The following is a 26,547-nucleotide window of genomic DNA, read 5'->3' on the forward strand; positions in this document are numbered from 1 at the left end:
TTACTTACTTTCTCGAACTATATTTGAATTTCCCGCTTTTTGGCCCAAAGGCGGTGCCTATTTCTTATCTATGTTACCTACGCTGCTTATACATTGCTTAAATGGGAAAAGTNGGGGGAACTAGCAGTCCATACTTATATAGTCAAAGTTTGGAACATACCCCAGAAGCACGACCGCTCAGTGAGCAGCTAAGTAGCAATCGACTGTGATTGGCTCTTATTTTAATCTAAACCAATCACAGTCGATTGCTACTTAGCAGCTTACTGAGCGGTCGTGCTTCTGAATGTACCCACTGCTCTAACCGCTACCTTAAGGCCATTCTACATAAGATGCAGACGCAGGTCGCAGCTGCTGATCTCGCGGAATTGACCATTCACGTTTGTCAAATCAGCTAATCGACTTACGTGATTGGTACGCGGTGCGCACACGGACGACGATTCTTGCTTGTGTGCGTGCCCCACCGCTTCAATACTCTCGTTGCAGCGGGCTCGATCTTTCATCAATGGTGCAGACTGCAGACTCGGTTTTTCTCAGTCTTCTCTCTACTTGTACTCTCGTGTGCTTGTGCTTACATGTGACAGAGTTGGATTGAAGAGAGAGATAATTCAATTGTAAAAGTAATTTCTGATTAAACAATGGGTATCGTGCGGTTAGTACATTCGCTGAAGAGTATAGAACACAGACAGTTATGGTATTTGCACGCTACATTTTTTTTGTAAAATTAAATGGAGTCACGAGGAGAGGTTATTTCTGCAGGTTTGTTGCCAAGACTACTTTTGTAGGAAGTATTGTTTATTATACTGTTGAACAAGGTCTGTGGTCAAAGCCTGAAGACAGTGTACACTTGTATGCTAAAATCTATAATAATATAGCACCTTACATCAAGAACAATATACCCAAAGAAGTGTTGAACGAGGTAGATGGTTTTGTTTTAGTAAAATATTTAGCACATAGGTTTTTATGATACATTTTTAAACTCTATACATTTGTATATAATGAAAACAATACTCAGTAAGATAAAGTAATGAAGAGTGACCTAAAAAGTATATTATTTTGCATTAAAATCTGTTTATTCTTACAAGTTTTATTTGAATTCTTAGTTTAATTTATATAATTTTAGCAGTATGCTTTTTTAGTACTTTATTATTGATTTGTCTATAAAACAGAATTGTTAATTAAATTCTCATATAGTTACCACCACTGCCAAGTACCAGTGATTTATCCAATTCAGTCAAGTCATCATGGAATAAGGGAGTTATTGCAAGCATGAAATTTCTGTCTGAGACTCCAACCTATTTGTCTAATGGTATGCAGAATCTTACAAACTTTGTACAAGATTACATAAAAATGCAAAGTGCATCTGAGAAAAGTCAGTAGTGATTTCTAATTCTATTTTGTGAATTTTAGAATATACATATTGTCATGAAATATCATTAAACTGTTATTAGTTCTACTTCTGCTGTTAATTTATATATCTATATACTGTTAAGTAACTTATATTAGTTTTTTAATTAATTTATAACATGTCTAATAAATATTTTACTTAGAATAATCAAATCATACAATTTTTGTTTAAAAACGCTAATTATTATCAACATATCCAATTTAATTCAAAACGTGATTAATATTGAACATATAAAACTTACTACTTTTTTTCATTTTTTATTTCATGTAACTTATTAAATAATTAAAACTTTGTGAGCTTTTCTAGAGATATGGATATTTATTTCTTTAAACATGTAGTACAAATTATTGCCAGTTATCAATTTTGTTCAACAATTATAAAACAAAGTATTTCAATTATTTGAATCTAGAACTATATATATGAATTAAAACAGAAAACTGAAAAATTCTACAATGTTAAAAACACAAATGATTAAAAACAAAGCTTCTATTACTGGTCCCAAAAATAGTGATTGTATAATATAATCATGTATTATCTTATAGAACATTACACTACAATTATATCACAATATTGTGTAATACATTGTAATGATGTAATTACAGCAATTTTATTATATCTCATGTAAAAAAAAGACGTGTGATACGAGGTAAAGATATATTCGCGAAAGATCGTTAAATGCCGATACAGGAATCTCGTGGCGTAAAAAATAAACTTTCTTGTGTTGCTTTTAACAACAATATAGTAATCTCTTATAATTATTATGATTAACTTCGTATATGAAATCAAGTTTCTTAATCCTTCAATCGATAGTCATGCGAGTTCTGCTTGATTCTTGTCCTCAGAAGAGAATCAAACTTGTTAATATTTTCGAATTGTTTTACAAATTTCCATATGTCCAAATGTCTCAGAAATTTAAAAATTTTAGCAGAATTATTTTTTTTCTCGTTAAACATCAAATCTCGATCTTCTATCGATTAAAGAATGAAAAATCGAGCGGCATTATCCGCGCGAAATTCCAATCTCTTCAATTATTTCCCATAAAAATTTTTTTAAGTACGCTTAATATACACAAAATATATATACATATATATATGTGTGTGTGTGTGTATATATATATATATATATGTATGTGTATATATGTACATATATATACCTATTTCCCAATATAGTTATAATTATATTCTTTCTTGTAAAATATCAACGGATGACTTTGTGGATTGAAATCTATCAGCTCGGTCTATGATATGCAGCTTACTTCCTTGGTTGCTGAATAACAATAGGACGTGAACAATGGGCCGGTCGTGCGTCGTGCGTCGGTGTGGGCTTCTCGTGAAAATGTTGCACAGCTTCCGGTGGAAAATCAGCGTTTCCTTTGGCTGGAGCACCGCTGATCATTATCGTCTTTGGCGGACTGTAAACGTCAGAAATTTTTTATCGCTACGTTTGTACGGCTTCAGATATGATAATGTCGAGACATTGACGCTTTATATCTAGCTTCTGGCAACACTTGAATCCACATAATTGACGTTAATTGGATAACTGATAAGTATAGAACATTAATTAGAATTAATGTTTTATAGATGTGTATTTTTAATGTTATGTGTGTGAATCACTGAATTAGAAATTAGACACTTGAAAAAATTTGTGTATACTATAAGTTGCATCTTTTTGTGCAAAACTTAAAGAAAAACATTTGCTTTTTATTATATAATTATAAAAATTTTTCGCGACATGATTTTTAAAGATATTTTGTGACTTATTCTTACTAATAATTCTTCTATAATATAAATGCAGAGTGATTCTTTCTGTGCAAATGTTTTTTCAGATGTAATCCATGTTATTTTTGATTGCACAATATTGTGTTATGTAAATTTATAAAACGCTGATAATTTTACTTATCATCGAATTAAACATTAAACAGAAATGGTTAATTAAAAAAGTCATTATAATTCATTGATTAATTATTTTGTCTTTTGCAATGTTTTTTTTTTTTTTTTTTTTTATCTTTTTTATCTAACATATTTTTAAAGATAACGCACGCTGGGTTATAATACGCTAGCAGGACTGTGTCTTAAAATTTATCTACTTACTGTATTAAAAATCTGTATATTAAAAATCTTCACCATATGTTGTACATTTTCAGTAGTCAGTAATAGATACCAGATTGCTATCGACCGATCTTACATATTAGATCAGAAAACTCAGATGTTAATTCAATAGAAACAATTCTCGAAGTAAATCAAATCTTTTCGTCGTGTTTGCTATTTATTCTCGTACTTGAATCCGACCCTGTATGCAAGTCATCACCACCGTTTGCGAGCAGCTGTTGCGTCGGGATCCCTTTTTTTTTTAAAAGGGGATTACAAACCACAGCTAATTATCAAGTTTATGCTGAAGGACGAGTGTTTTGATACATCAGACCGATATATACGTAATAAACGCCGATCAAAATCACGATTGTATTTACTATCTTACATACCTGCTAGACGGCTTACTTTCTTCGACGTCCTTGCTAGACTTGGTCTCGCGCTCGTCTTTTGGCGTTTTATGCTGCGTTATTCTCATACCTCCTGCCTTCACTGAAAATAGTCAAAATCTCTTTTAATACCGCGCGAGAAACGCGGTGCGATATTAAGAGAGATCGCTCGAACAAAAGATTGGCCTTGAATCATATCGCGATCGCAACACGCGAAATTTAACCTTTTACATGTTTTTTTTCATAGCGGTTAGAAAAATGCTAACCTGCCGGAGGATGTCCACCCTTCAGCTTGCACTCGTCCATTCCGCTCGACATTTCGTTGTTTCGTCGCGTTGATCAAAACGTCCACAATCAATTACAGTTTTTGCCGCAATATGCTACTGCCTGCCGCTCTCGATTGCAACACATATGCGCACTGTTCTCTTTCTCTCTCCTCATCTATCTACCTATCTTTCTCACTCTTTCAAATCCGATGGCACTCACAGTCTTCGTTACACTTCGTTATATCGCGTTTCTGAATGCAAAGAGAGGGGACTACTACGCGTCGGTTGTACCTTTTTTTTATTTTGAGTACTATCTCACACTTTGGTTTTTTCTCTTTTTCTTCATTATTTATTCATTTTTTTTTAATACTATTGTAACTATAACTGAAAAAAATGTGTTACTTAATTCAATATTAATTTACATTTTGTAAGATATTTAAAAGAATACAATCTTCAAATAATTATCTTTTCAATATGCGCCTGCTTCTATATAAAATTCTAGAAATAAATAAACATTAAAGATTGGACAGACCTAAGGCTATCCATATTTGAAGAGAATGTACAATAAAATGATGAAAATGTTTGTAACTTGATACAATAATTTACTTGATACAATAAAATGATAGAAATGTTTGTAACTTGATACAATAATTTATTAAAAATTACACAGATGGAAATAATCTTGTTTTATTTTATAAACAAATACCATGTGTAAAATATATAAACTAATCTAAGAAGATGTTTGCGATTGAGAATTTTTTTCATTTTGGTATGCATAATGCAAATCTTTAGAATCTTCATCCGAGATATGCACCCAGCCAGTCGACTTCATATGGTATACTGTGAAACAAAAAGATATATTTAGACTTATTAGACTTATTAGAGAGTTATAAAATATTTATCTTGTTAGTTAACAACTGACCTCTTATGATACCGCCAGAATAGGCATCTCTATGTGTAGCATGGTAAATCGATCTTCTGCCCAGTTCATAAGCTTGCTCATCAGTTAGGTCCCATTTATATCCAGAATCCAATACACCAAATGCAAACACAGACCCAGATCCTACACTGAAAACTTTTCCTGGCACGCGAGTGCCTTCCGAATCCACATAATAAAGTCCAGGACCTCGTTTATCCCAACCAGCCAGCATCATACCTATAGATTAAATTTAGATACTTTTTCTATTCTTAAGATACTTTTTCTATTTAAAAATCAGTTTTCAAGTTTGAAGTATTCTATATCTACCAATACTTAGTCCCATTCCTTTGTAATTATAAATCATATTAGATAAGAGCTTGCTTGCTGCTGCAATAGAAATACGCTCTCTATTTCTAAGTTCATATAAGCGGCATTGTTTTGCCAAAATACGATCCCAGTAGACACAATCAGCAGCACCACCTGCCAAAGTGCCGAGAAGATAGTCATTGATTTCTACTATTTTTTTCATGGTAGATGAACCTATAGAAAAAGAAGATCAATTATTTAGTTATCATAAACATATAATTTATTAGCTAAACTAATATGCAATACACTTCTTTCTTTACCAATAAATTGTCCTCCAGTTGCACGTGAATCCACTGCCAATATGATACCACCTTGGTATTGGAAACCCAAAGTTGTAGTTCCATGATCAAACTTGAGCTTTAAATGTTTTCCGCTTTCATCAGTACCTTGAGCAATACATCCAAGAGTTTCAGCTGGCTGAAAGTAAATAAATATATGTATAACAATATAAGAGTTAAATTATTTATCTCTTAAATAAGAAAGTTTTATTAATGTTCTTTCTTGCAGCTTTGTTGTAATACATAATGTACGTAAACTCACTCTCTCTTTTTCTTTCTGCATGATAGTGCATATTTAGATATCATGGTCATATACTCACATTTATGAATGGTGGCACTGCCAATTGAAGATTATTAGTGAAATTTTTAGTGTACGTTTCGATTTCGTTGGCGATCTTGTTTTTTTCGAGTGAATATCCAAAATCAACAAAGGAGTTGATACCACTTACTTCAGCGAGCGCCATTTTTACACGAATATTAGTCTCACTTCACCAAGTACTGTATTAATCATCGACTGCTTGTCATTGGCTTAGTTCCGTCTCGTTTCGATAGAGGGTATTTGTGTAGTCTTTGCACCTTGCACTTAAAGGTCTTTACACACAACGTGCCGTAGCCATACTGAGATACGTTCCAAAATCCTACCTTGGTTACTAAAATGCTATATTTTGCGTCACGTGTACTATAGTTTTCGGTTATCAAAGTAAGATTTTGGAACGTACTCCTAAAGAGCCGTCTACAATGGAGAGTTGTAGGCCGTAATAGTAAGAAATTGACAAATCACAATCGATTATTCTTCTGTACTTTGCCTGTGATTGGTCAATTTCTTACTATTACGGCCTACAACTCTCCATTGTAGACGGCTCTTAAGACTGCCATTTTCAAATATAAATGATTATAATTGGTCAATTCTTACAATATATTTTACGTTACGGCTACGGCAATCAGTGTGTGAATACTTTTAGGATGCGTTTTGGTTTCTGCGTACAGAACGAGCCATCTGTAATTTTAAATTTCTTGAATTTTTAACGAGTACTATTATTTGTTCATAAAGAATTTTTTCCAGATTTTTAACGTAAAAGTATTAAAAATATTTGATTCCTCGGATGAAGATAAATTTGTATCGGTATTTTTGAAAAAAAAATTGTTTAATATCACGCTGCAAAAATTACGTAGAATCAGTTATTTCCAGATAATGAATTCAAAAAGTGTTTTCTCATTTTATTTATATCTATTGTACACATCAGAAACACATAATATACGCACATAATATATATAAAATAGAGAATATTTTTAAAAACTATAGATTGGATGCACAGCAAAGCACATAAAGTCTATATATATATTTGTAACACATTTTATTTAAATTACAAATAATAAAAATAATAAATAATATTTGTTAGTTTTTTTTTACTTTAAATTTTCTTATATAATTAATTTATTTTAATTTAATTCTAATTTAAAATAATTCTCTTACTTTCTCAAGTTCTTGTTTCAAAAAGTACTAGTTTTATTTTACATAACTATAGATGATATTAATTATTACCATTTAATAAAACCATTTTGATTTATCACGAAAGAAGACTCGAAAGAACTTTGTTTATTAAAAACAAATAACCACTACATTTCAACAATACGTGCGAAGCGAAAAAACAGTGTTAAAAAAACTCTCTCTCTCTCCCTCTCTCGCCTATCGGTGTGTGTGTATAGCTACATCAAAAAAGATAATAACCATTCAATAACGCTGTATTAATTAAATATGAAAGTTGAGTATAAAGCTTTAAAGAGATTTTTTTTTAGAAACGCAAAAATTTGTGAGCTTAAGAAAGTGATTATAATAAGGATCTAAAAGATTTATCGCTCTGTCGTAATAGCACACAACCATAAGATTTCTATATTATTATTAATTATTTCTTCTAATTTCTTCTTCTTCTAATTTCTATATTATTATTAATTCTATATTATTATTATTTATTTCTATATTATTATTAATAACAACATAACATATATATCTTGAGTATGCCTAAAACGTCAAGAGTGTTTGACTTGAATACCAAACTATACAGCCGATTCTTTTTCGAGGACCATCCATGACGATCGTCGTTTGTTAAATTTGTCGCTCAAGCGCGGCCCTGCGAACCAGAGCCAAACATCATTCGTGCAGTCACATTTCCCTCATTGATATTCTATGAAGAAGCTCGACAGGGTCATTGTGGAGAAATCACAAAAGAACAGTGCAGATATAAGATACGTTCACCTTGACTCACTACTTGAAGTGGTCTATAAAAGAAGACGCAGCTCACGATTCGATCAAACCATATGAAAATGTCTCGTGCAATCGTTGTCGCTTTTGCGATCCTGGCGCTCTTGCAAGCGGCCTCTGCTAATTCTGATATATCTAAAGTTAAGAACATTCAGATCGATTTAACGGAAAAAGATATCGTGCCAAAAACAACGTTGGTAAGTTCGTTCAAAAAATGATTGCTAAATATTTTGCAACGCGTCAAAATTGAATAAAAACATTGAAAAGAGGATTTTATTTAAGTTTTTTTTATATATTAATTAATTTATTTATTTAATAGGTTTTATTTTTTGTACGTCTTGTGCATAACGGTTGCTATTATGATAAATTTGCCACCTTATATATGTAGAGTATGTTGCACTGTGTGAAGTTTCGAACAAGTCTTATAACTGTTTAATTTTTAATTTTTATATGCGTAAATGTTACTCTATTTACTAATTTTTTCTTCTTTTTTTCTTTAATTTATATTTTTGGATACAAACATATAATTTATATTTCAATATTGTATACAGGAAATTTTGTAATTTCGTTGTGAAGATGATCCCATTCAGAGATCGAAACGTTAAGTTTTAGAATAATCACAAACGATTGCACACGAACATCTCTGTGTTGAAGACTCATATTGACTTTATCTTTTTAGAATTTAAAAAAATTCAGAATCTACATTTCTTCACACCATCATAAATGACATTAAAAACAGGTTTTTTTACTAAATTTAGAAAAATCTAGAATCTAACACGTTCACTGGTGGATTCATTGGAAATATTGAAATTGGACAACGATTTCCTGACGAGGTAGTTTTGCGTAGAGTTATCGAGTTTGAAAACCCAACCAATAATGTTCAATCAACAACTATAACACTGACGGCCAATAGAGGTAAGATGACATTTCTATACATGAAAATTTATAATTTATTATTAAATATTATATTTACTTTTTAAATAAATTCTTAATTAATTCTCTTAATTAAGAGTGCGATCAAAGTCCCAAATGTTTTGAAGCATTATTCTATTTTTATTTCTCGTTAAATGTAGAATGATGCTTCGATACTTTTGCGCAGTGAGGCTTTGTCCGCACCTTAAGTATTACACTTATAATAAAATTTTAATAAAGGTCTTAATTGAGCTGTTTTTTTTTTCATTGTTTTTGTCTGTGCAGGTATTATTCATTACGTTAGAATACTAAATGATCCTGGCAGCTACGCAGTGATATGCGACGAGCCGAACAGCTTGGGATCATCCAGAGGCAATTTTAATATTCGCGTTTCTCCTCGTACTAAATCCACTCTCACAGTAATAGCAGCGGCACATAACGTGTAAACAAATTAACAGTGTATGCAGAAAATATTATATTCTCTTTTTTTGTAAAAGTTTGTCAACTGTGATAAGAAACTATTTTCAATGTATTCTTATTTTGCATGAAAATAAAGATTTAATCGAAATCAATAACGATATCGTTATCCTTGTAGTTGTCACCACAAATATATTATACGAGAAAACAGACAGTATAAAATATTTTTGCGTTTTGCAGCAAACGATCCACGAACCATATACAATCGGACGCCGAAACACTCCACACTCTCCATTAAACCTGTTTAGTAGTGCGTCAGCGTACTTTTGTTTTCAAATCTCTTTCCTTGTTTATTTAGTATGCAAAACAGATACCTATCTGGCTTGCGGAGAGCTAACTTCTTTTTTCTTGTTTTTTTTTCTTTTTCAAGTTTAAGAGAATTCTTTGCTTCTCATTGTTAGTTATCTAGAAGTCGATCGTAAAACCTTATCCTTCAAGTATAGAAAGATAAACAATATTATTCCATTTAAAATGTTCTAAAAACAAAAATTATTATTGTATTTATAATTGTTTTCTTTTAATGTCTACTGTTTGATTTGAAGTCACATTACTAATAAGAAAACATAAAAGTTGTGCTATATAAGAGTATATCTATGCGTAGACACGTGAAGTTTTGAAAATGTACGCAACTTTAAAGTTGCACAATTCTGTCTATACTTGAATCATTTTTATTGAAAACGTTCTTTTTTGTTCTTCTTTGCTGTAATGGCTCTTGCCCCGGTGAGGAAGGAGCATACGCCAGTCTTCGATTTATTATTATTACTAGTTATGTACTTGTTTAGATTAGAGACTATGATGATAATAAAGAAAGTGGTGTAAAAACACCTAAAATTGTCCAAAAATATTCACAGTAGAATTACGCACATCCAACCAACATAGCTGATGCAACGCGACTTTTTATTGAAAACGTGAAATCAATTACCATAAACAAAATGATTACACTGATTATATCACAATTTATATCAAACCTTTTGAAATATAAAGCATCAATAAAATATAAACAAAGCTATGGATTCTGACGTGTTCTAAAGTTAATTTTCTTTTTTCTTAAATTTTACTTTATTATAGCAAAAATCATTTGTTTCAGTTACTCAAAATGTCAACAAACCACATGTCTATCTTGACAGACTACATGTCTCAATTGTTTCTTTTATACTATGATCTTCTAAAATTATATCTTAAAGTTTATATTTTATTGATTTGTTATCAATCACTTCAATCATGGAGACAAACAACATAGATAACTAATATTTTTTTAAAATGTTATGTGAAATACATTATTATAGTATATTATATTTCCTTAAGTATAAAAACTATTTTTTATTTTTGTTTTTTTCAAGTAATAAATTTCCTTTTGGTTTTAATTTATTATCAAGGATTTGTTGTCTATTTTGTTTTCTTTCTTCTAATAAATTAGCATGTCTTTCAACAGCATAATCCACTTCTTCTACTAATTGGATAATTTTTGCCTGTGAAAATTAATATATTAACAAATACTACGTAAATTGATATTAAACTAATAACAACATTTCATTTTATTTTACATACAGCATATTTGCGCTGCTTATCCATTCGTGTTTGTTGTCTCACCCCAAGAGGTGTGGGTTTTCCATCTTGAAAAGTATAATCAGGTAAGTTTGTTAATGGGCCAAAAGCATTTGGATTGGCTGTCAATCCACGACTGAAAATATGCAATATTTGAGTTAAACAGCTTTAAATATAAATTAATTTATCTTTACAAAATATATAACATTATATTAACATTAATATAACATTATATTAACAATAATATATTTAATATTTTTTATATATAAATTAATTGAAACAAAATCTTATAATGTTGACATAAATATTTTATACGCATACATATATATACATGTATATACACACATATATATACATATATATACACACATAATATATATTACAACAATGTACACTAGCTGTTATTTAACACATAAATTATAAAAGCCATACTTTTCTCTCCATCTTCTAAAATTCTCTTGTACACAAGATTGGTGAAATTTATTAACCACATTATAATCTATAACAAATATCATAAAACACTATAACTTAATGCAACTCACAAATTTAATTTTAATAATTTTTTGTCTTAAAACTAGATTGTAGAATAAGTGCAACTATATAACAATCAGTTGTATTTTTTAAAAATAATATAACATTATAATACTAACGTATACGTTGAACGCAAAGCATAAATTTAGCAGACATCATATTTAATGATAAATATCAAGTAAAAACAATGTTCTTTTACAATATTTAACAATATTTCTTTTTATATTTTTTTATGTGACATTATTAACATGCTCTTCAACTGCAAAGCGATTTTTGTGAATTGTTTTTTATTTTATATAGAATATTTAGGTTATATCACAGACATAACAATACAAAGATGAAGCGTGACGTGCTTGACTCGCGCACTGAGGCTGCGTTCCGATATTTACTGCCAGTACTGGAAATGTATAGCACATGTGACATAAAGTATAGATTTTTAGTACTGCAGTGAAGCTCGTCCATTTCGCGTATCTTCCCTAAGGTCTGGTTTATGCGGGCAAATAAGGCCTTGTTTTGGCCTTGTTTATCGGCAATTTCATATAAACTCCTATGCGCAGTAGGATTCTCTTCTCTCTTTGAACCCGCTAGGATACGTTCCAAAATCCTACAGTACCTACATATTCATCGGATAAAAGAAAATTATATCGAGTCTCTAATAAATATTAAACAAATAATTAATATCAACTTTATTAATAACCAGGAACCGCACAGTGGTTCGGATTCCACTTACAATTGTAGGTAAAACCAAAAGTTGGACAATTGTAGACCAGCATGGACAGAAGCAGGCGGATGTTTAAAGTTTATGAATCGCATAAAAATCAAGTCAAATAAGCATTCTAGGATACACTAAGTTACACAAATATACTATATTAAAACAAAAACACTGTTATCTCTTTATTATATTACATTACATGGATCCATAATTTTACTTTATAAACTTGAGATAATTTAACTTTTTATACAAGGAACTCGATATAAAAACTCTCCGTCGTCGTCATAATAACAATCACTAATTCGGTATGTCTTGCCAGGTTTGTAGAGATGCTTTGCAATCTTTATGGGTTTAGCATAGTCACATTCTGTATCTATTTTTTTATTCCATACTTTGATACTTGAATCTAACTTATCAGTTGTTATATCAGTGTTTTTATTATTCTGTTTAGATATGTTTTTGTTATATTGTTGTATATCTTCTTTTGATAAAGTGTTTTCTTCTGTGCTAATCATTGCCTCATTAGATCCTCTGAATACAACTTCTGCAGTTTGCATTTCTTGCCTAGCATCCATTTGTTGTCTGTACGTGTTCAACAGAGTGATGCCTTCTTCTGGAGATTCTTTTTGTATATTTTCCAAGTTTGCTTTTACAAACTCATCAAATGTAAGTGGCTTCTTTTGATTCTTTTTTTCTTTAGATAGTATTGTATGTTCCTTTTCTATGTGAGATGTTAATGGAAATATCTGTTTCTTGTTTGATGTAGCTATTTCTGAATTCCTGACAGCAATATAATTATTATCAGCCTTATCTGTTATCAATGCTTGATTATTATTGGAATAAGTGGATGTATCTATTACTTTGTCTGGACTATTCTCTTGTGACAATAAGTTTGCTTTAGTCTGTTGTTCTTTATCTAGATAAGACTGTACAAAACTAGAAAATAATTGGCTCTTTGGTTTCTTGAATTCTAGCTTGGGCTGAACAAATTGTTTTGCCAATTGTTCTCTGTCTGTCAAGATAATCTTTCTAGTTTTAAATTTTTTCAGGTGATCACTTAATTCAGAACTTAATGCAAGTTGTCCCAGATGAAATTTTTTCCAATTTTCAACTGCTACATTATCATATTCAATAACTCTTTTTATAGACTTTGGTGACCACTTAGAACTCAAAATTTTCTTTATTGTTTCTGGTAAAGCAGGAAAACTTTGACTGAGTTTCTCTATGGTCCATTCTTCAGGTTTATGTTCATGTAGCTTACAAATTAATTGTTTTTCTGCATATGTCAGAAAACGTGGTTCTTTTTCTTGAAAATACTTTTGTTTGACAATTTGTTGCTTAAGTATTTCCTTCTGCCTTTGTGTTTCTCTAAAATACATTTGTATATACATTATTATGTATATATTACACACAATAAATTTATAAAAAATTTACAAGACAGTTTTAAGTAGATATGTTAGATTGAATTAGCAATATATATATATATATATATATATGTATAGATACATAAATAAATGTAGTTGAATGTGTGAATAATATGTAAATACTATGTTTATAAAATTAATTTAATGTATGTATACCTTTCATGAGCCTTATGGCTTTCACCAACATTCATAAAATCTGGTTCTAACTCGCTTGTATCATCAGCAGTCAAATCTTCTATGTTAATCTCCGATTCGTTCTGTTTCATTATTTTTATCTTCCCGTGAATACCAGCAAGTGGATCAAATGGCTTGCCGCCACTCATTCTTCGTAATAAAACAATTAGCGGTACTATTTTGCTCTTGTTCATCGCAAAGTTCATTATTTTTCTTGTGCTTTCCATTATGTACTGTATACAAGAGTTATATTTCGAAACTCAATGTCAGTATCACAGGTCTAGTTTCCACCGAAACTCTCAATTCGGTTTTACTCCGGTACGGATTAAATTTAGTGTTCCGTTTCCATTGGAAGTAGAGTACTTAGACCCGGTTTCACAATTCGCGGTTAACTCGAAGTAACCGAAGTTCGACTTGCTGAGCTCGGTTTAACGCGTTCAATCTTCTTTGTCAAATCTTCGCTAACCAATCACAGTTCATGTTTAGAAAGAAAAGATGCGTTACGCCGAGTTCAGCAAGTTGGGCTTCCGTTAATTCGAGTTAACCGTCAATTGTGAAACCGGGCCTTATAGATCGAAGCGAAAGCGAAATCAGCGCAATTTGACAGGTTTCCATTGACTTAAATTTGATTCTACGTCGCATTAGGTGTGAATTAATACTTCGGTGGAAACTAGACCACAGTCAGTACTGTTCTTTAAGGGCCTTCTACAATGAGATATTAGTAATAAATCAGAAGTCAGAAGCAAGAAATTGACTAATCACAATCGATTATTCTTCTGTGATTTGACTGTGATTGGTCAATTTCTTGCTTCTGACTTCTGATTTATTACTAATATCTCATTGTAGAAGGTCCTTCATGCTTAATCGCGCATTTATCTGTGGTATATGTCACGTATACTATAGATAAATAAATGTACGCCTAAGCATGAAACGGACCGCAGCCATATTGTGTGCGACAGCCCTAATTTGCGCCATACACGTCAGCCAATCAAATCGTCTCAAGTACCAAATTGGCCATAATTTCATACATAATAAATGAACATTTTATAAACGAGAACAATCCTATTGAATCCTATTGTTAAACTTTTTACTGGGAGGTTCCGATATAAGTTAATGATTACTCTCTTTGCATAAACCAGGTCTAGCAAAAAAAAGAAGTTAGCGAGTGTACATATAGTCGTGGAACAGCAACACGAGAAAAGTTGACTCACTAGACTATCATTTTTTCAGGAAAACAAGTTAAGACAAGATGTACGTATACACAAAGGAAATTGTTAAATTAGCCTGCTCTTCTCTCATACTGAGATTGCGTGCAACGTGCAGCGTCTATTAATTGAAATGAGAAGTAGTATCCTTGCTTCTTAGGGTACGATCCCGTGCACTGTTATTTGTCGCGTAACGCGTAACGCGTAACCAATCAGAGAAATTACGTGTACTAACATAAAACACGTAATCTCTCTGATTGGTTACGCGTTACGCGAAAAATAACAGTGCATGGTAGCTCATAACCGGTCCAAGACCCATACACGCACCAAACCAAGCCATAACAGTGCGTGGGATCGTACCCTTAGCTTGTTGCAATTAATACATGCTTCAACTAATAGATGCTGTTATTATCTCGGTATAAAAATTGACTTACTGACAGTTGAACAAGTTAAATATCAAAACGCAGCTAATCTTTATGCTATACTTTTTCACATGTATATAATAACCTTAAAACACAGAAAAAATGGCGGATGAGAACGAAGATCAGTGGTTGTACGGTGAATCAACCGACGGAAAAGAATATGTGCCATTAGACACTCACTCAGAAACTCACCAGAATGACTCTTCACTCGCCAATATTCAGAAAATATCTGAATCTCAGGAAGATCAGGAGACAGAGAAAGCTGGTGAAGTATTGTCTGAGGTATACGCACATGACATAACCTCTTTCTACTTGTATATCGATATAAGTTAATATCTTGTACATTATTATATATTGAGTTTGGCAGTTTATATCGCTCTCAGCGTTTGCTATATCTGCACGCCTTGTGTGTAAATGTGTGTTAGCAGAAAGTTACAATCCTATGTAATATTATATTGTGATATATGTATATGTACAGAGGAGTGCACCAATATCGTTCCGCTCCAGGAGAAGTATTTCTCGGAAATTTCTCCTCCCCTTCAAGGCTGCCCCTTCAATTCGGCGCAGACCGAAGGAGTACAGTGCGCGGTAGTAGGAGCAGCCAGAAAAGAAATTTCAGAGAAATATTTTCCCTAGAGCGGAACGATATGATGCACTCCTTTGTACATATATAATACATATATATGTACATACAAATAGTGTTACAAAATATATATAAATAATATATATACATATGTATACACATATAAAAATTATGTATATGTATATATATGTATTATATGTATAAATAATCTTAGAATAAGAAAGAACTATATCTATACTTTTGAAATAGGTTTTTATGTATTAAAGTTTGTAAAACTCTTTAGACTTCCTTCTAAGATCTTCAATCACTATATGTATATAAATTGTACAGCACAGAAGTATGCTACATTATATAAAAACTATTTTTTCAATATTTATTTGAAACTGTAAAGTTCTAAATTTTTTAAATTTTATGATTAATTACCATTTATTGTTTTTAATCGTTTTTTTAAATATATTTATATATAAAAACATTTAATTTTTATATATTTACATACTTTATATATATTTCTTATGTATATTATATTTAAGAAGTATAATCTAACAAATTGATAAATTTTGTTTCTTCAGACCCAAGAAGATACTGGCTCACCTGATGGTGAAAATGAAGTGTCGTCCTCAATGAATAATGGACAGGAAGAGATAATGGACTCGACTAAAAATGGAATGAAAGAAGTTTCCAGTCAAGAGGATGGTGAAGCAGCAAGCGATTCCGATTCTGATGATGACGTCCATGTTGTTATTGGTGATATCAAATCAACACCAGCGTATGGTAGTTTAAATATCAAGCGAGGTGGATTGTTGACTAATGCATCTGGGTTACCAGATAAACTCACCAAACAACCAGGAAAGTTCAGTATAGATGAATTTGAAACTATTGGAGTTATTAATGGAATACCAGCTCATGAATTTAATCTTGATCAGTTGGAAGATAAACCGTGGAGACAACCAGGTGCAGATATTACAGACTATTTTAATTATGGTTTTAATGAAGAAACTTGGAGAGCATATTGTGAACGTCAAAAGCGAATGCGAAGTGAATCCGGAGTCGGATTAATCTTAAACACTGGAAGTGGTGGCGGCAATCCAAATAGCATAAGAGTACCTCAAGTAGCAATTACGAATGATAATAGCAAATACTCTGGTATTTCAGGCCCTAAAAGGGCAGGTCCACCACCAGGAAGGAAAATGGCAGGCACTATTGATGTTATTGGAAGCTCTGGTTTAGCTTCCAGAAGAAATTTAGATAAATCTCCACCAAAAGGAAATGTTATACAGGTTATGACTGCTGACAGACGAGAATATTCGAGGAAGCCAGGTTTTCCCGATATGAGTGTGCCGCCTCCAGGACCGGGATTGCCGCCATTTGATATACCTCCTCCGGGATACGCCGGAGATCCGAATTCGTTTTACATGCCGGAAACTGATCCATATTATCAGAGTTATGAGCCTACTCAAGATAACCAATGGGGCAATGACCCAGTAAGAAAACATTGTACAGTGTATGAAACTTATTTGAAGATATTTTTTCAAAAAATATTAACTATAATTTTTTCTTATTAAAGACATGGCAGCCAACAAATTTAGCAATCCCGATGACGGAAGGTGATGATGATAAAGACATGGCGCCTAAAACGATACCTACGATGGTTCCACCGACATCCATTCCTCCTCTGATGCAACCACGTGATCAAAGGGACAGCCGAGATCGCGAGCGAGATAGAGATAGAGATCGGGAATTGGAATCTGTGAATAGAGATAAAGATAGAGATAAAGATCGGGATCGTGACAGAGAGAAAGATTCTATGATAAGAGACCGCGATAGAGATTCTATGACACGGGACGACGATCGAGATCGCGATAGATCCAGGATTCAATATCGACATAAAGACCGGTAATGATTACCTTTTTCTGTTTCTTCAATTACAATTTATAAAATTTTATTCATCTCTCTCATTATAAGACTAAAATTTATTATATAAAGTATAGAGCTCTGTGACATGTATATTTTGTGATTTTATTTCTGATATATTTTTTAGACATAGACATCGATCAAGATCCCGATCTCGTAGACATAAATCAAGATCACGAAGTCCGAGCCGACGAAAGAAGAAATCCAGGCGCTCAGATAGAGAACGTTCTAAGGAGGAGAGCGAATAAATACGTGTATATGTAATGTGATTAAGAGAGTTAATTTACTGCATTACACAAGATTGATTAGAATTAATTGCATATTGCATTAGAATTAATTAGATATTTTTCAAGGAGTAAAAGTAATGTTTTCATAGAGAACTTTTTCTGCAGATATTATTGCTACATAAAATGTTAACATCAATATAATTATTCACGAGTTTTCAAGCTATGCAAAACAATAAAAATGAAATATATAATCGATGTCTAAATGATCGATATGTTTTAGTGTACCAAAAAATAAGTATTTTTTATGATAAAAATAATATAATTCTTTTATATTAAACGAATAAATTAATTAAACAAAGTTATTAAAAAAATAAACCGATCACAGATTGAAAGAAAAGAAGTTTTATGTGTAGTATCTTTATTTAAAATTTATCCAATTATTTTTTTATTAAACGTTTTTGTAAATATTTTTTATTGTTTTATATTATTTTTTATAATTTTAAAGAAAAGAAAATATATTCACTGAAAATAAAACTTTATTTTCAAAAAACATTTGTACACAGTAAATTATTTGTAACTTTTCCCTCAATTTCGAAGTGTTTGTAACTCATGCTCTAACGATCCGCCCATACGGTATAGAGGAGTGCACTGTATTGTTCCGCTCCAAGAGAAGTTTTTCTCTGAAATTTCTCTTCTGGCTGCTTCTACTAACGCGCGCCCTACTCTTTTGATCTCCGCCAGCAGCCCGAGATTGAAAGAAAAACGGCGTGCGGTAGTAGGAACAGCCGGAGGAGAAATTTCCGAGAAATACTTCCCCTAGAGCGGAACGATATGGTGCACTCCTCTGTATCTTCTCTCTTTGAACAGTGTACATATTTGTTCGGTTCGGTTCGGTTTGGTAGTGGCTAAAGGGCCATTAATACCCATACGCCATTCTGTGATGTAGAAGGTACAGAGGGGTGCACCATATCGTTCCGCTCCAAGAGAAGTTTTTCTCTGAAATTTCTCTTCTGGCTGCTTCTACTACCGCGCGCCGTACTCTTTCGATCTCCGCCAGCGGCCCGAGATTGAAGGAAAACGACACGCGATAGTAGGAACAGCCGGAGGAGAAATTTCCGAGAAATATTTCCCCTGGAGCGGAACGATATGGTGCACTCCTCTGTACTTGTAGCGGACAATACTCTGTTTGTATACAGGTTTGGTGCATATATGGCTCAAAGGACCGCCTCAAGTTAGTCCATACGCCATTCTAAGCGCTCTGTTTGTATACATACCATATAGACGTAGAATGTACAGACTGCGCGTTCCCTACCTTTGCCATGTTAAGAAAATGTCTTCAACGTTGAGAGAGACAGCTGGTGTTGAACAGTAGCCTCATCTTTGTCTAGCGAAGTAGTGGGGGAAGAAGAAGTCTTCGCTGATTGATAGAATAGTAGTGGAAAAGTGGGAATAGAAAAATAGTGGGGATGAAGAAGAGTGAAAGAGATTAAGGGGTGATGGCAGGTTATAGGTGGTATGAAACAGTAGGCCCTGATCCCACCACAGACATTGATAGACAGAGAAAGAATTACTGTTCAAAGTATGTTGTCTCTGTCAACCATGAAGACATCTTTTCAGCCAAACGCGCAGTCTATATATTCTACGTCTATGGTACACGCACGGAGCAAAACTACGCATTAGAGCTACTATATGGCATTAGTGTAATACGAGCGCAAAAAGCAGTTGAGACGTGATACGAAGTGAATCCAACTTGTTCGTAAAAATCGTGAAACGTGTTGTATCGCAAGTTACTGCCTTACTATATATATATAATATATATATGTATAATACATATTTATAATGCAGTGTGCATGTACGCGTGATGCGCGCGCACACGCGTGTTGGTTTAAATTTCATTCGTCAATTTCGCACACCACGCGACCTCGTGAAGTCCGCCATTTTCAGGAACAACTGTGCTCTCGCAAGCGCACACAGAGTTCGTGCAGTTTGTACGGTGTTGAGACAAGTTTGTATTTGACGAGATTCAATAAATTTCGTGTTTTTTTTTTTTTTGTCAAGAAGGAAGTTTGCATGCTTTTTAACTGAAAGGTAAATCAAATGTTGTTTACTATATTTTTATACTCGTAAAAATTATACGGAAATATACATGTAACAAATATAATTTTACTCACGTTGCGATACGCGTGATTTACATATACCTACTTGGAATATAGATACTAAAATAGTCTCACATTGCGTGCAGTCGCGTGAAAGTAATTGCAAGTGCGCTCGAAATTTTCACCACACGCTCATAGGCGAAATTACAAAAGGCGAAAAAAATTTGCGGAATTATATTTTTTTTTATCCGAGATCAATTATTTTCTTCTCCGTAACAATTCGAACTGACTGCTCGTTTAAAGGGAAAATTGTAACTTGTGACCGGAGAAAGATCAAGAAAAGAAATACGTTTTTGATAGATAAAAAAAACTGCGTCTAATTGTTTTTCAAACTCAATCAAGAAAATACTCGAAGAAAGAATGATTTACGAACTGCGTTTCTAGGTTAGTTGGACGATCACATCGGGGAAGTGTATGATTCGTCGCGGAGAGTCACGGACTCGTCGTGAACACGAGTGACTCGTCGTCACGAGAATTCCTTAGACGAAAGACACATGTGAAAACCCAGAAAGTGATCATTGCTTTTATTCTCTACATTTCTCAAAATCCACTTGTCATCGTGATGTAAACCTTTGTACTCCATGGTGCGAACTGTTCACTATACCATAAATTGTAAAAGCGTATTTCAGCGACATGAGTTATTGAATGTTTAACATTTGAGTTATAAATTTGACAATTATAAAGAGCAATTGCAAAACTATATAATATATCCACTCTGAATACGATATTCATCAGTCAAATAATAAAATCCAAAATGCTGCGGACGGTTACTGAGATGACTCATCTAAAAAACATAATCAAAGAGTTTCCTAAGAATATAAAATTTTGCTTTGCTTACGGATCAGGTGCATTCAAGCAGACTAATAATAACAACAACAATATGTTGGATCTAATATTTGTTGTGCGAAATGCAAACAAATGGCACGCAGAAAATCTGGCGATGAATCCCAAACATTATGCACAACCGCTGAGATTTCTCGGTCACAAAATCATCACTAATGTGCAAGAAGGATCGGGTGCTAAAATATTTTACAACACACTAGTCAAAATCAATGACAATCATCTCATTAAGTATGGAGTAATTTCTGAAGTTTCGCTGGTAGAGGATTTATTAGACTGGAACGACTTGTACTTAGCGGGAAGATTGCACAAACCAGTCAAAGTGTTGATAGAACCCGACGAAAACTCACAATTGCGTACAGCTTTGGTACAGAATTTGCATTCAGCCGTACACGCAGCTTTGCTCTTGCTACCCGAACATTTTACAGAAATTGACTTTTTCAAAAAGGTTACTGGCCTGTCTTATCACGGTGACTTTCGAATGGTCTTTGGCGAAAATAAAGAAAAGATTAGTAACATAGTGTTGCCGCAGCTGTATTATTTCAAGCAGCTGTACGAACCAATTCTAAAGCACTTTGAAAATTACGTAGATATACCTAAATCGGATCATATGGCTACTATGTGTCATCAGGATACCAGCCCGGACACCAAGATTCATCATTTGAATCATTTACCCAGAACGCCTCAAGTTAAACTAGTGCGAGCGTGGTCACAGGGTCCAAGATCCAAAGATACGGAAGATTGTCTGCGTGCTATTGCGCATGATCCAGAATGTTGCGATATACTTGAGCAATGTTTGAAAGAAATTGTTTGGAGATCTAGTTTAACTCAAAGTCTAAAGGGTATTTTAACGGCAGGTCTCACGAAATCCGTTAAATACAGCAGTGCTAAGATAATTAAGATGTTGCAGTCTAATCCCCCTCAAAACATTCTACCCAAACCAGAACCAAGTAAAATCGATAAAATTGTTGAATCTGTTGTAAAGAAAACAGAAACCAAGAATACTGAAAAACGTGTCGAGTAATTACTGTCTCGTCTCCTAGAAAAGAGATCATTTACACTCCTGATATACACATATATTTGTAAATTCTTAGACAAAACTTGTATTGCAAATAAAGAGGATAAGTTGCGATCAACAGTAGAACATATTCTTTGTAGGTATTATTTGATGCCTTTGACTTGCAGTATAAGTTCATAAAACATTTTTTCAATATAGTTTATTTATTTATTTATTTTTTTTTTTTTAATATTTCTAACAGAAATTTTATTAACAAGAATTAGGATGTAATCTGTTAAAATGTTATTACATATCTGATATAGAAAAGAGAGAATATCAAAACATACAGTTACGTGTAGTTTAATTGAAAAAGGTCTAATTATATGTCAATAGTTTTTGTTGTGTGCTTTCAGTTGAATTAGACTATGACAATGATGGATTCCGATTCTGCGAGCCAGGACAGCGACGAAGGACGTCGGTTTCGTTTTGAGGCCACGCGTAAAGACGCGTTTGCACCCAAAAAAGAAACTACAAACGAAAGAGAAACGTCGAGGAATTTTAGAAGCAAATTGTCTCACGAGAGCGATAGACACTATCGGGACAGAAGAGAACGATCGAAACACGAAAGTGACAAGAGAACAAACGACAAGGATTTCAGACAGTCATCTTCAAAATATTCGAGGCATTCGAGGCAAGAATACAATAAAAATTCGTACAAGGATCATCTAAGTAGCAGAGATACATCCGTTGGATCCACCCAAACTGATAGAGACTCCAGGAATTCCTGCGGGGGTGACACAAGAGAAAGATCGCGAAATTCGAAACGTCACTCGGACAAAGATCGGAGCGCCTATTCGGCACGACATTCGAAAGAACGTTCGTACGACAGGAATTATCACGACGGGCGGACATCGAGCGATAAGCACAGAAATCGCGATTACGAGCGATACAAACATCGTTCACGAGACAGAAGTCAGAACAGAGTTCATCAATCGAACAAAGTTAAATCTTCGAGTGATGATTATCGAGACGGTCATGGAAAACGTGATTCCTTCCAGAAGAGAACATCGTCGAAAGAAAACAAGCTGCAGAATTCGAAAGAACACCTCTCACCCTCGTCCAAGAACGTCAAAGAAGCTTACAACAAGAACACCAAAAACGATACTGTGGACAGTCATGAATGTAAGGATCTGGATTTATCGCAGTTTGATGTCTTGTCGGAAATCGACGAGAATATGTCCGACAGTCGGGATTCCGAGAGTCGAACGTCATCGTCTCCTCATTTGCGTAAGAGGGAAAGACACGAGTCTAATGATCGAGCCGAAAGTTGTGTAATAAAGAAGCGGACGAAAGAAATTGGCGACGGAGCGAGCGAGAGAGAACGACCGGAGGAATCATGCAAGGTAAAACAAAGGAAGTACGACCAAGTGTCTACTTCTAGTAATAATCCTAGTGCGATTTCAGATTCCTCACGCGCCTTTGCACCGTCCGCGACGCTCTCGATAACGAGAGAATTTCTTGCAGATTTTGAGAGAGAAAAGTCTGAACAGGCAGAGAAGAAAATGATTAGTCACGATGATGTCAACGAACGTCTTAATTCCTCCGATGAGACGAAACTATTAGGAAGATGCATCGGACAAACCAGGTCCACATACGGTCCGCTTTTACCACCCGGACTCGTGTCTAGTGATAACAAGCTTGAGACGAATACTCTCAGTGAAAATAAGATTAACGACAACGTCAATAGTAACAGCACGAGTTTTATCGGACCTTGTTTACCATCTCTGTCGAACAATTGTCAAAACAAAGAGCGAGAAGATGCTGTTACATCCAACATGTCGGAATCGGATGCTGTCTTCGGGCCAGCGCTGCCGCCGCATTTGTTACAACGACAACGTGACAAATCACGGGATAAATTCATCGGACCTATACTATCTAACGTTGAAAAATTACAGAAAGAAAGTTTAGTCGCTTCTTGGGAATCCGATGACGACAGTGCCATAGGCCCCTTGCCCGCGGATCATCCAGCACTGAGAAACAGTCAGGTGCACGAACAATTGGATTTGAGGGCGGAAACAATCAGACGGAAAGGATATCAGGAGGCAGAAGTAAACTAAAACAAATATATGAAATATTAATCGTTTAATGTTTGTAAAAGAGGATATATTATATATAATGTATGTTTTATCTTCCAGGTTATAAACAAGCGCGAAGAATGGATGACCGAATTACCACCAGCTCAACATCCTGCTAATCTTGTATTGGCGCGCAAGTTCAGGACACGAGACGGCCCCGATATGTCGGATAGATCGTCTTGGACTGATACCCCCACCCAAAAAGCTCAAAAAAAGAATGACTCGGTACATGCATATTTATTTATGCGTATATATTCCTGTTTTTATATTTAAATAAAAATATTTGATGCTTTCGCGGTATGTAGCATTAACATACAAAGATGTTTTTTGATGAAGAGCAGTATCAGGCTGCTCTTTAAACCCTGATGAAGTGAGCTGTAATGTTTACGAAACGTCGGTATAAAAATGACACTAACGCGGTTCAAACCCGAAAAAACATCTTTGTATGTTAAATAAAAATATATTATCTTGTGAGAACGTGGAAATTTTACATGTACGCTTATTGCATGTTTATTGAATCTTTTTGATTAGGAATACAAAAAACTTAGCAACATACAAAATGTAGATGAAAAACATGTGGACGAATCACACAAGCATAAATCAGACGAAAGTGAGAAGCGTGGAAAATCGTTACTGGAGATACATCAGAGCACAATGAGAGAAAAAAAGAGGGTAAGTTTCTTTTCCAGAATTTTTAAAAGTTGTAAATTACTAGATTGTCAAATTAATAAGTTTTTTGTAAATTTACTTTCGTGTACTTACAGAAAAAAGAAAAAGCCGCGAAACAACTTGGTATATCAACAAGAAGACCGTTTGATAGAGACATCGATTTGCAAGCTAATCGACTTAATCAGACGCAGAAGAGATCCATCCTCATGAAAGCACAGTCAATGGACGATAAATTTGTCCGCGGAAAAATATAATATTGTATTGTTCTTTTACCGAAGATATACAATTGCAAACAATTGTAAATACATGTGTAACTACATATATTTGTATATACGATCATTAATTAACGAGACACGTTGGATTCTACATGAAATGAACTTTTAGAAATCAATGTTGAATATTGTTACAGATTTGTGCCTTGAATTAAGAAGATCTGTGAGTTTTATTGATCAAGAATTTTACATAAGTGTTTTAGCACATATATTGTACCTTGAATGATGCAAGATGTAATTTGAGAGTTTGTGGCACACGATGCTCTGCTTGCTTTGTGCTAGATCGCACGCAAGTGTCACGACGATTTAGCAATTCTTGGTATTTTTAAATTATTATCGGTTGATTTCAATGCTTGTATGCGATGTGGCACGAAGAAAAGCAATGACCGCAGCAGAATTCGTTTGTGCTTATTGTCTGTCGTGATCGCGGTCTGTTTTTCTAAATTTATTGCAAATGTAAAAGCACATGACGCGAGTGCTCACAAAGCGCTTGTTGAGTGCTCGGTTATTGTTGAGCGCGATCGTTGTGTGCCGTTAGTAATCGCGATTACAAATAGTTGTAATTATAATTGCAATAATTTAATTACATTTTAGTCGATTAACTCTCTGATTGTATCTTTTTATCGTAATAATTTAGCAAATAACACTAGCAAATTTCCTAAAATCTCTTTCATTTGAGGCATAATAGTAACTTTTTTTAAATTTCATTTTGTTTATATACGTAAACTACAGCACAACATTTCGCAGGCGCAATTGTTTTGAAAGAAATACATTTATATTATTATATAAACTTTTCAAACTTTCGCAATTTTTTATCATTTTTTTTTTTTTTTTTGCAAAATATTAACATTGTACGACATAAAAACGCGTAACTACATTGATATCTTTTATAAATAATGTTTACACATATATTTGATCTCTTAACGCATAATCGTTGTCTCGTGATATAACAAAAATGAGCATAATGTAATAACAATAAATAGCAAATTTTGTTTTCTGCGCTTGTGTTAAACAAGTTTATACTGACGCTTGTGTGTGTTACATCTGCTATAATTTCTCTATAATTTCTAAAACAAGTACAAAATATAGTGTGATATTTAGGCACAGGTGATATATACCTCGGAATACACTTTACACAACGAATATACGAGTGTCATTCAAATATTCCCGAGTATGACATTTATATGTTACTGATTTCTCATAATTTTTTTTAGTGGATACTCTTCTTGGCAATTCACGATTAATATTCTCAGAAATTGAATTGATTTTTTATTTATTTAACCAACTATTATGAAAAATATTTCAGCACATAAAATTCAAAACTCGATTTTTATAGTTTTCTCTGCAAGTTGTTAATTATTAAAATTCACGAAAGTGTCGATATA

General features: G+C 33.4%; 9 protein-coding genes across 15 annotated transcripts; 5 read left to right on the forward strand and 4 right to left on the reverse strand.

Moving 5' to 3' along the window:
* The first annotated feature begins 468 nt into the window (after nt 1-468).
* Nucleotides 469-2,252, forward strand: LOC109857800. Of its 2 annotated transcripts, none has more exons than XM_020434504.1 (3): nt 469-691; nt 757-916; nt 1,192-2,252. In XM_020434504.1, the coding sequence occupies exons 1-3, from the start codon at nt 636-638 to the stop codon at nt 1,375-1,377; spliced, it is 402 nt and encodes a 133-aa protein (XP_020290093.1). In that variant the 5' UTR covers nt 469-635; the 3' UTR covers nt 1,378-2,252. The 2 variants fall into 2 exon arrangements, with proteins under 2 accessions (XP_020290093.1, XP_020290100.1); XM_020434511.1 differs by having other exon boundaries at nt 473-649.
* Nucleotides 2,253-2,527: 275 nt separating this feature from the next.
* LOC109857809 (death-associated protein 1) lies at nt 2,528-4,355 on the reverse strand. Its single transcript, XM_020434524.1, has 3 exons — nt 4,148-4,355; nt 3,885-3,984; nt 2,528-2,816 (listed from the first exon to the last, which is right to left on the reverse strand). Exons 1-3 carry the CDS (start codon nt 4,197-4,199, stop codon nt 2,657-2,659), a joined length of 312 nt encoding a protein of 103 aa, XP_020290113.1. The 5' UTR covers nt 4,200-4,355; the 3' UTR covers nt 2,528-2,656.
* Nucleotides 4,356-4,838: 483 nt separating this feature from the next.
* LOC109857508 (proteasome subunit beta type-5) lies at nt 4,839-6,237 on the reverse strand. The gene is made up of 5 exons (XM_020433857.1): nt 6,031-6,237; nt 5,693-5,849; nt 5,394-5,606; nt 5,070-5,303; nt 4,839-4,987 (listed from the first exon to the last, which is right to left on the reverse strand). Exons 1-5 carry the CDS (start codon nt 6,172-6,174, stop codon nt 4,878-4,880), a joined length of 858 nt encoding a protein of 285 aa, XP_020289446.1. The 5' UTR covers nt 6,175-6,237; the 3' UTR covers nt 4,839-4,877.
* A 1,591-nt stretch (nt 6,238-7,828) lies between these two features.
* On the forward strand, nt 7,829-9,457 carry LOC109857585. Its single transcript, XM_020434056.1, has 3 exons — nt 7,829-8,167; nt 8,729-8,885; nt 9,168-9,457. The coding sequence occupies exons 1-3, from the start codon at nt 8,027-8,029 to the stop codon at nt 9,326-9,328; spliced, it is 459 nt and encodes a 152-aa protein (XP_020289645.1). The 5' UTR covers nt 7,829-8,026; the 3' UTR covers nt 9,329-9,457.
* A 1,215-nt stretch (nt 9,458-10,672) lies between these two features.
* LOC109857702 (39S ribosomal protein L52, mitochondrial) lies at nt 10,673-11,804 on the reverse strand. Its single transcript, XM_020434285.1, has 4 exons — nt 11,555-11,804; nt 11,337-11,403; nt 10,908-11,040; nt 10,673-10,828 (listed from the first exon to the last, which is right to left on the reverse strand). The coding sequence occupies exons 1-4, from the start codon at nt 11,592-11,594 to the stop codon at nt 10,673-10,675; spliced, it is 396 nt and encodes a 131-aa protein (XP_020289874.1). The 5' UTR covers nt 11,595-11,804.
* A 362-nt stretch (nt 11,805-12,166) lies between these two features.
* On the reverse strand, nt 12,167-14,022 carry LOC109857695. Its single transcript, XM_020434272.1, has 2 exons — nt 13,728-14,022; nt 12,167-13,515 (listed from the first exon to the last, which is right to left on the reverse strand). The coding sequence occupies exons 1-2, from the start codon at nt 13,970-13,972 to the stop codon at nt 12,384-12,386; spliced, it is 1,377 nt and encodes a 458-aa protein (XP_020289861.1). The 5' UTR covers nt 13,973-14,022; the 3' UTR covers nt 12,167-12,383.
* LOC109857683 (pre-mRNA 3'-end-processing factor FIP1) lies at nt 12,737-18,437 on the forward strand. 2 transcript variants are annotated; one of them, XM_020434260.1, is made up of 6 exons: nt 12,737-12,813; nt 14,885-14,996; nt 15,470-15,654; nt 16,525-17,436; nt 17,520-17,848; nt 17,994-18,436. In XM_020434260.1, exons 3-6 carry the CDS (start codon nt 15,475-15,477, stop codon nt 18,112-18,114), a joined length of 1,542 nt encoding a protein of 513 aa, XP_020289849.1. In that variant the 5' UTR covers nt 12,737-12,813; nt 14,885-14,996; nt 15,470-15,474; the 3' UTR covers nt 18,115-18,436. The 2 variants fall into 2 exon arrangements, with proteins under 2 accessions (XP_020289849.1, XP_020289840.1); XM_020434251.1 differs by lacking the exons at nt 12,737-12,813; nt 14,885-14,996 and adding an exon at nt 15,063-15,366 and having other exon boundaries at nt 17,994-18,437.
* Nucleotides 18,438-19,740: 1,303 nt separating this feature from the next.
* Nucleotides 19,741-26,438, forward strand: LOC109857641 (uncharacterized protein DDB_G0287625). 5 transcript variants are annotated; one of them, XM_020434170.1, is made up of 6 exons: nt 19,741-20,181; nt 20,634-20,833; nt 22,500-24,194; nt 24,282-24,446; nt 24,753-24,893; nt 24,986-26,438. In XM_020434170.1, the coding sequence occupies exons 3-6, from the start codon at nt 22,512-22,514 to the stop codon at nt 25,142-25,144; spliced, it is 2,148 nt and encodes a 715-aa protein (XP_020289759.1). In that variant the 5' UTR covers nt 19,741-20,181; nt 20,634-20,833; nt 22,500-22,511; the 3' UTR covers nt 25,145-26,438. The 5 variants fall into 5 exon arrangements, with proteins under 5 accessions (XP_020289759.1, XP_020289742.1, XP_020289752.1 ...); XM_020434153.1 differs by lacking the exon at nt 20,634-20,833 and having other exon boundaries at nt 19,742-20,181; XM_020434163.1 differs by lacking the exon at nt 19,741-20,181 and having other exon boundaries at nt 20,260-20,833.
* On the forward strand, nt 20,831-22,135 carry LOC109857663 (phosphatidate cytidylyltransferase, mitochondrial). The gene has a single exon (XM_020434201.1). It carries the CDS (start codon nt 21,004-21,006, stop codon nt 22,111-22,113), a length of 1,110 nt encoding a protein of 369 aa, XP_020289790.1. The 5' UTR covers nt 20,831-21,003; the 3' UTR covers nt 22,114-22,135.
* Nucleotides 26,439-26,547: the final 109 nt, after the last annotated feature.

This window comes from Pseudomyrmex gracilis, unplaced genomic scaffold (assembly GCF_002006095.1).
Source record: "Pseudomyrmex gracilis isolate BER0280 unplaced genomic scaffold, ASM200609v1 scaffold_5, whole genome shotgun sequence".
NCBI lineage: Eukaryota > Metazoa > Arthropoda > Insecta > Hymenoptera > Formicidae > Pseudomyrmex > Pseudomyrmex gracilis.

Excerpts from the sequence above, each read along its gene's own strand:
- LOC109857585 (XM_020434056.1), top strand. The coding sequence starts at position 8,027 with ATGAAAATGTCTCGTGCAATCGTTGTCGCTTTTGCGATCCTGGCGCTC. Across the intron at positions 8,168-8,728 it reads TCGTGCCAAAAACAACGTTG|AAAAATCTAGAATCTAACAC; the intron begins GTAAGTTCGTTC and ends TACTAAATTTAG. Across the intron at positions 8,886-9,167 it reads AACACTGACGGCCAATAGAG|GTATTATTCATTACGTTAGA; the intron begins GTAAGATGACAT and ends TTGTCTGTGCAG.
- LOC109857800 (XM_020434504.1), top strand. The coding sequence starts at position 636 with ATGGGTATCGTGCGGTTAGTACATTCGCTGAAGAGTATAGAACACAGA. Across the intron at positions 692-756 it reads ATAGAACACAGACAGTTATG|GTTTGTTGCCAAGACTACTT; the intron begins GTATTTGCACGC and ends TTATTTCTGCAG. Across the intron at positions 917-1,191 it reads CCAAAGAAGTGTTGAACGAG|TTACCACCACTGCCAAGTAC; the intron begins GTAGATGGTTTT and ends ATTCTCATATAG.
- LOC109857663 (XM_020434201.1), top strand. The coding sequence starts at position 21,004 with ATGCTGCGGACGGTTACTGAGATGACTCATCTAAAAAACATAATCAAA.
- LOC109857508 (XM_020433857.1), bottom strand. The coding sequence starts at position 6,174 with ATGGCGCTCGCTGAAGTAAGTGGTATCAACTCCTTTGTTGATTTTGGA. Across the intron at positions 5,850-6,030 it reads CAGTGCCACCATTCATAAAT|CCAGCTGAAACTCTTGGATG; the intron begins GTGAGTATATGA and ends ATTTACTTTCAG. Across the intron at positions 5,607-5,692 it reads AACTGGAGGACAATTTATTG|GTTCATCTACCATGAAAAAA; the intron begins GTAAAGAAAGAA and ends CTTTTTCTATAG.
- LOC109857702 (XM_020434285.1), bottom strand. The coding sequence starts at position 11,594 with ATGATGTCTGCTAAATTTATGCTTTGCGTTCAACGTATAC. Across the intron at positions 11,404-11,554 it reads GCTTTGCGTTCAACGTATAC|ATTATAATGTGGTTAATAAA; the intron begins GTTAGTATTATA and ends TATTTGTTATAG. Across the intron at positions 11,041-11,336 it reads TTTAGAAGATGGAGAGAAAA|TCGTGGATTGACAGCCAATC; the intron begins GTATGGCTTTTA and ends GCATATTTTCAG.
- LOC109857809 (XM_020434524.1), bottom strand. The coding sequence starts at position 4,199 with ATGTCGAGCGGAATGGACGAGTGCAAGCTGAAGGGTGGACATCCTCCG. Across the intron at positions 3,985-4,147 it reads GGGTGGACATCCTCCGGCAG|TGAAGGCAGGAGGTATGAGA; the intron begins GTTAGCATTTTT and ends GACTATTTTCAG. Across the intron at positions 2,817-3,884 it reads GAAAGTAAGCCGTCTAGCAG|TCCGCCAAAGACGATAATGA; the intron begins GTATGTAAGATA and ends TGACGTTTACAG.
- LOC109857695 (XM_020434272.1), bottom strand. The coding sequence starts at position 13,972 with ATGGAAAGCACAAGAAAAATAATGAACTTTGCGATGAACAAGAGCAAA. Across the intron at positions 13,516-13,727 it reads AGCCATAAGGCTCATGAAAG|AGAAACACAAAGGCAGAAGG; the intron begins GTATACATACAT and ends AATGTATTTTAG.
- LOC109857683 (XM_020434251.1), top strand. The coding sequence starts at position 15,240 with ATGGTAGCTCATAACCGGTCCAAGACCCATACACGCACCAAACCAAGC. Across the intron at positions 15,367-15,469 it reads TAGATGCTGTTATTATCTCG|AAAAAATGGCGGATGAGAAC; the intron begins GTATAAAAATTG and ends CTTAAAACACAG. Across the intron at positions 17,849-17,993 it reads CAATATCGACATAAAGACCG|ACATAGACATCGATCAAGAT; the intron begins GTAATGATTACC and ends TATATTTTTTAG.
- LOC109857641 (XM_020434170.1), top strand. The coding sequence starts at position 22,512 with ATGACAATGATGGATTCCGATTCTGCGAGCCAGGACAGCGACGAAGGA. Across the intron at positions 24,447-24,752 it reads CTCAAAAAAAGAATGACTCG|GAATACAAAAAACTTAGCAA; the intron begins GTACATGCATAT and ends CTTTTTGATTAG. Across the intron at positions 24,894-24,985 it reads CAATGAGAGAAAAAAAGAGG|AAAAAAGAAAAAGCCGCGAA; the intron begins GTAAGTTTCTTT and ends GTGTACTTACAG.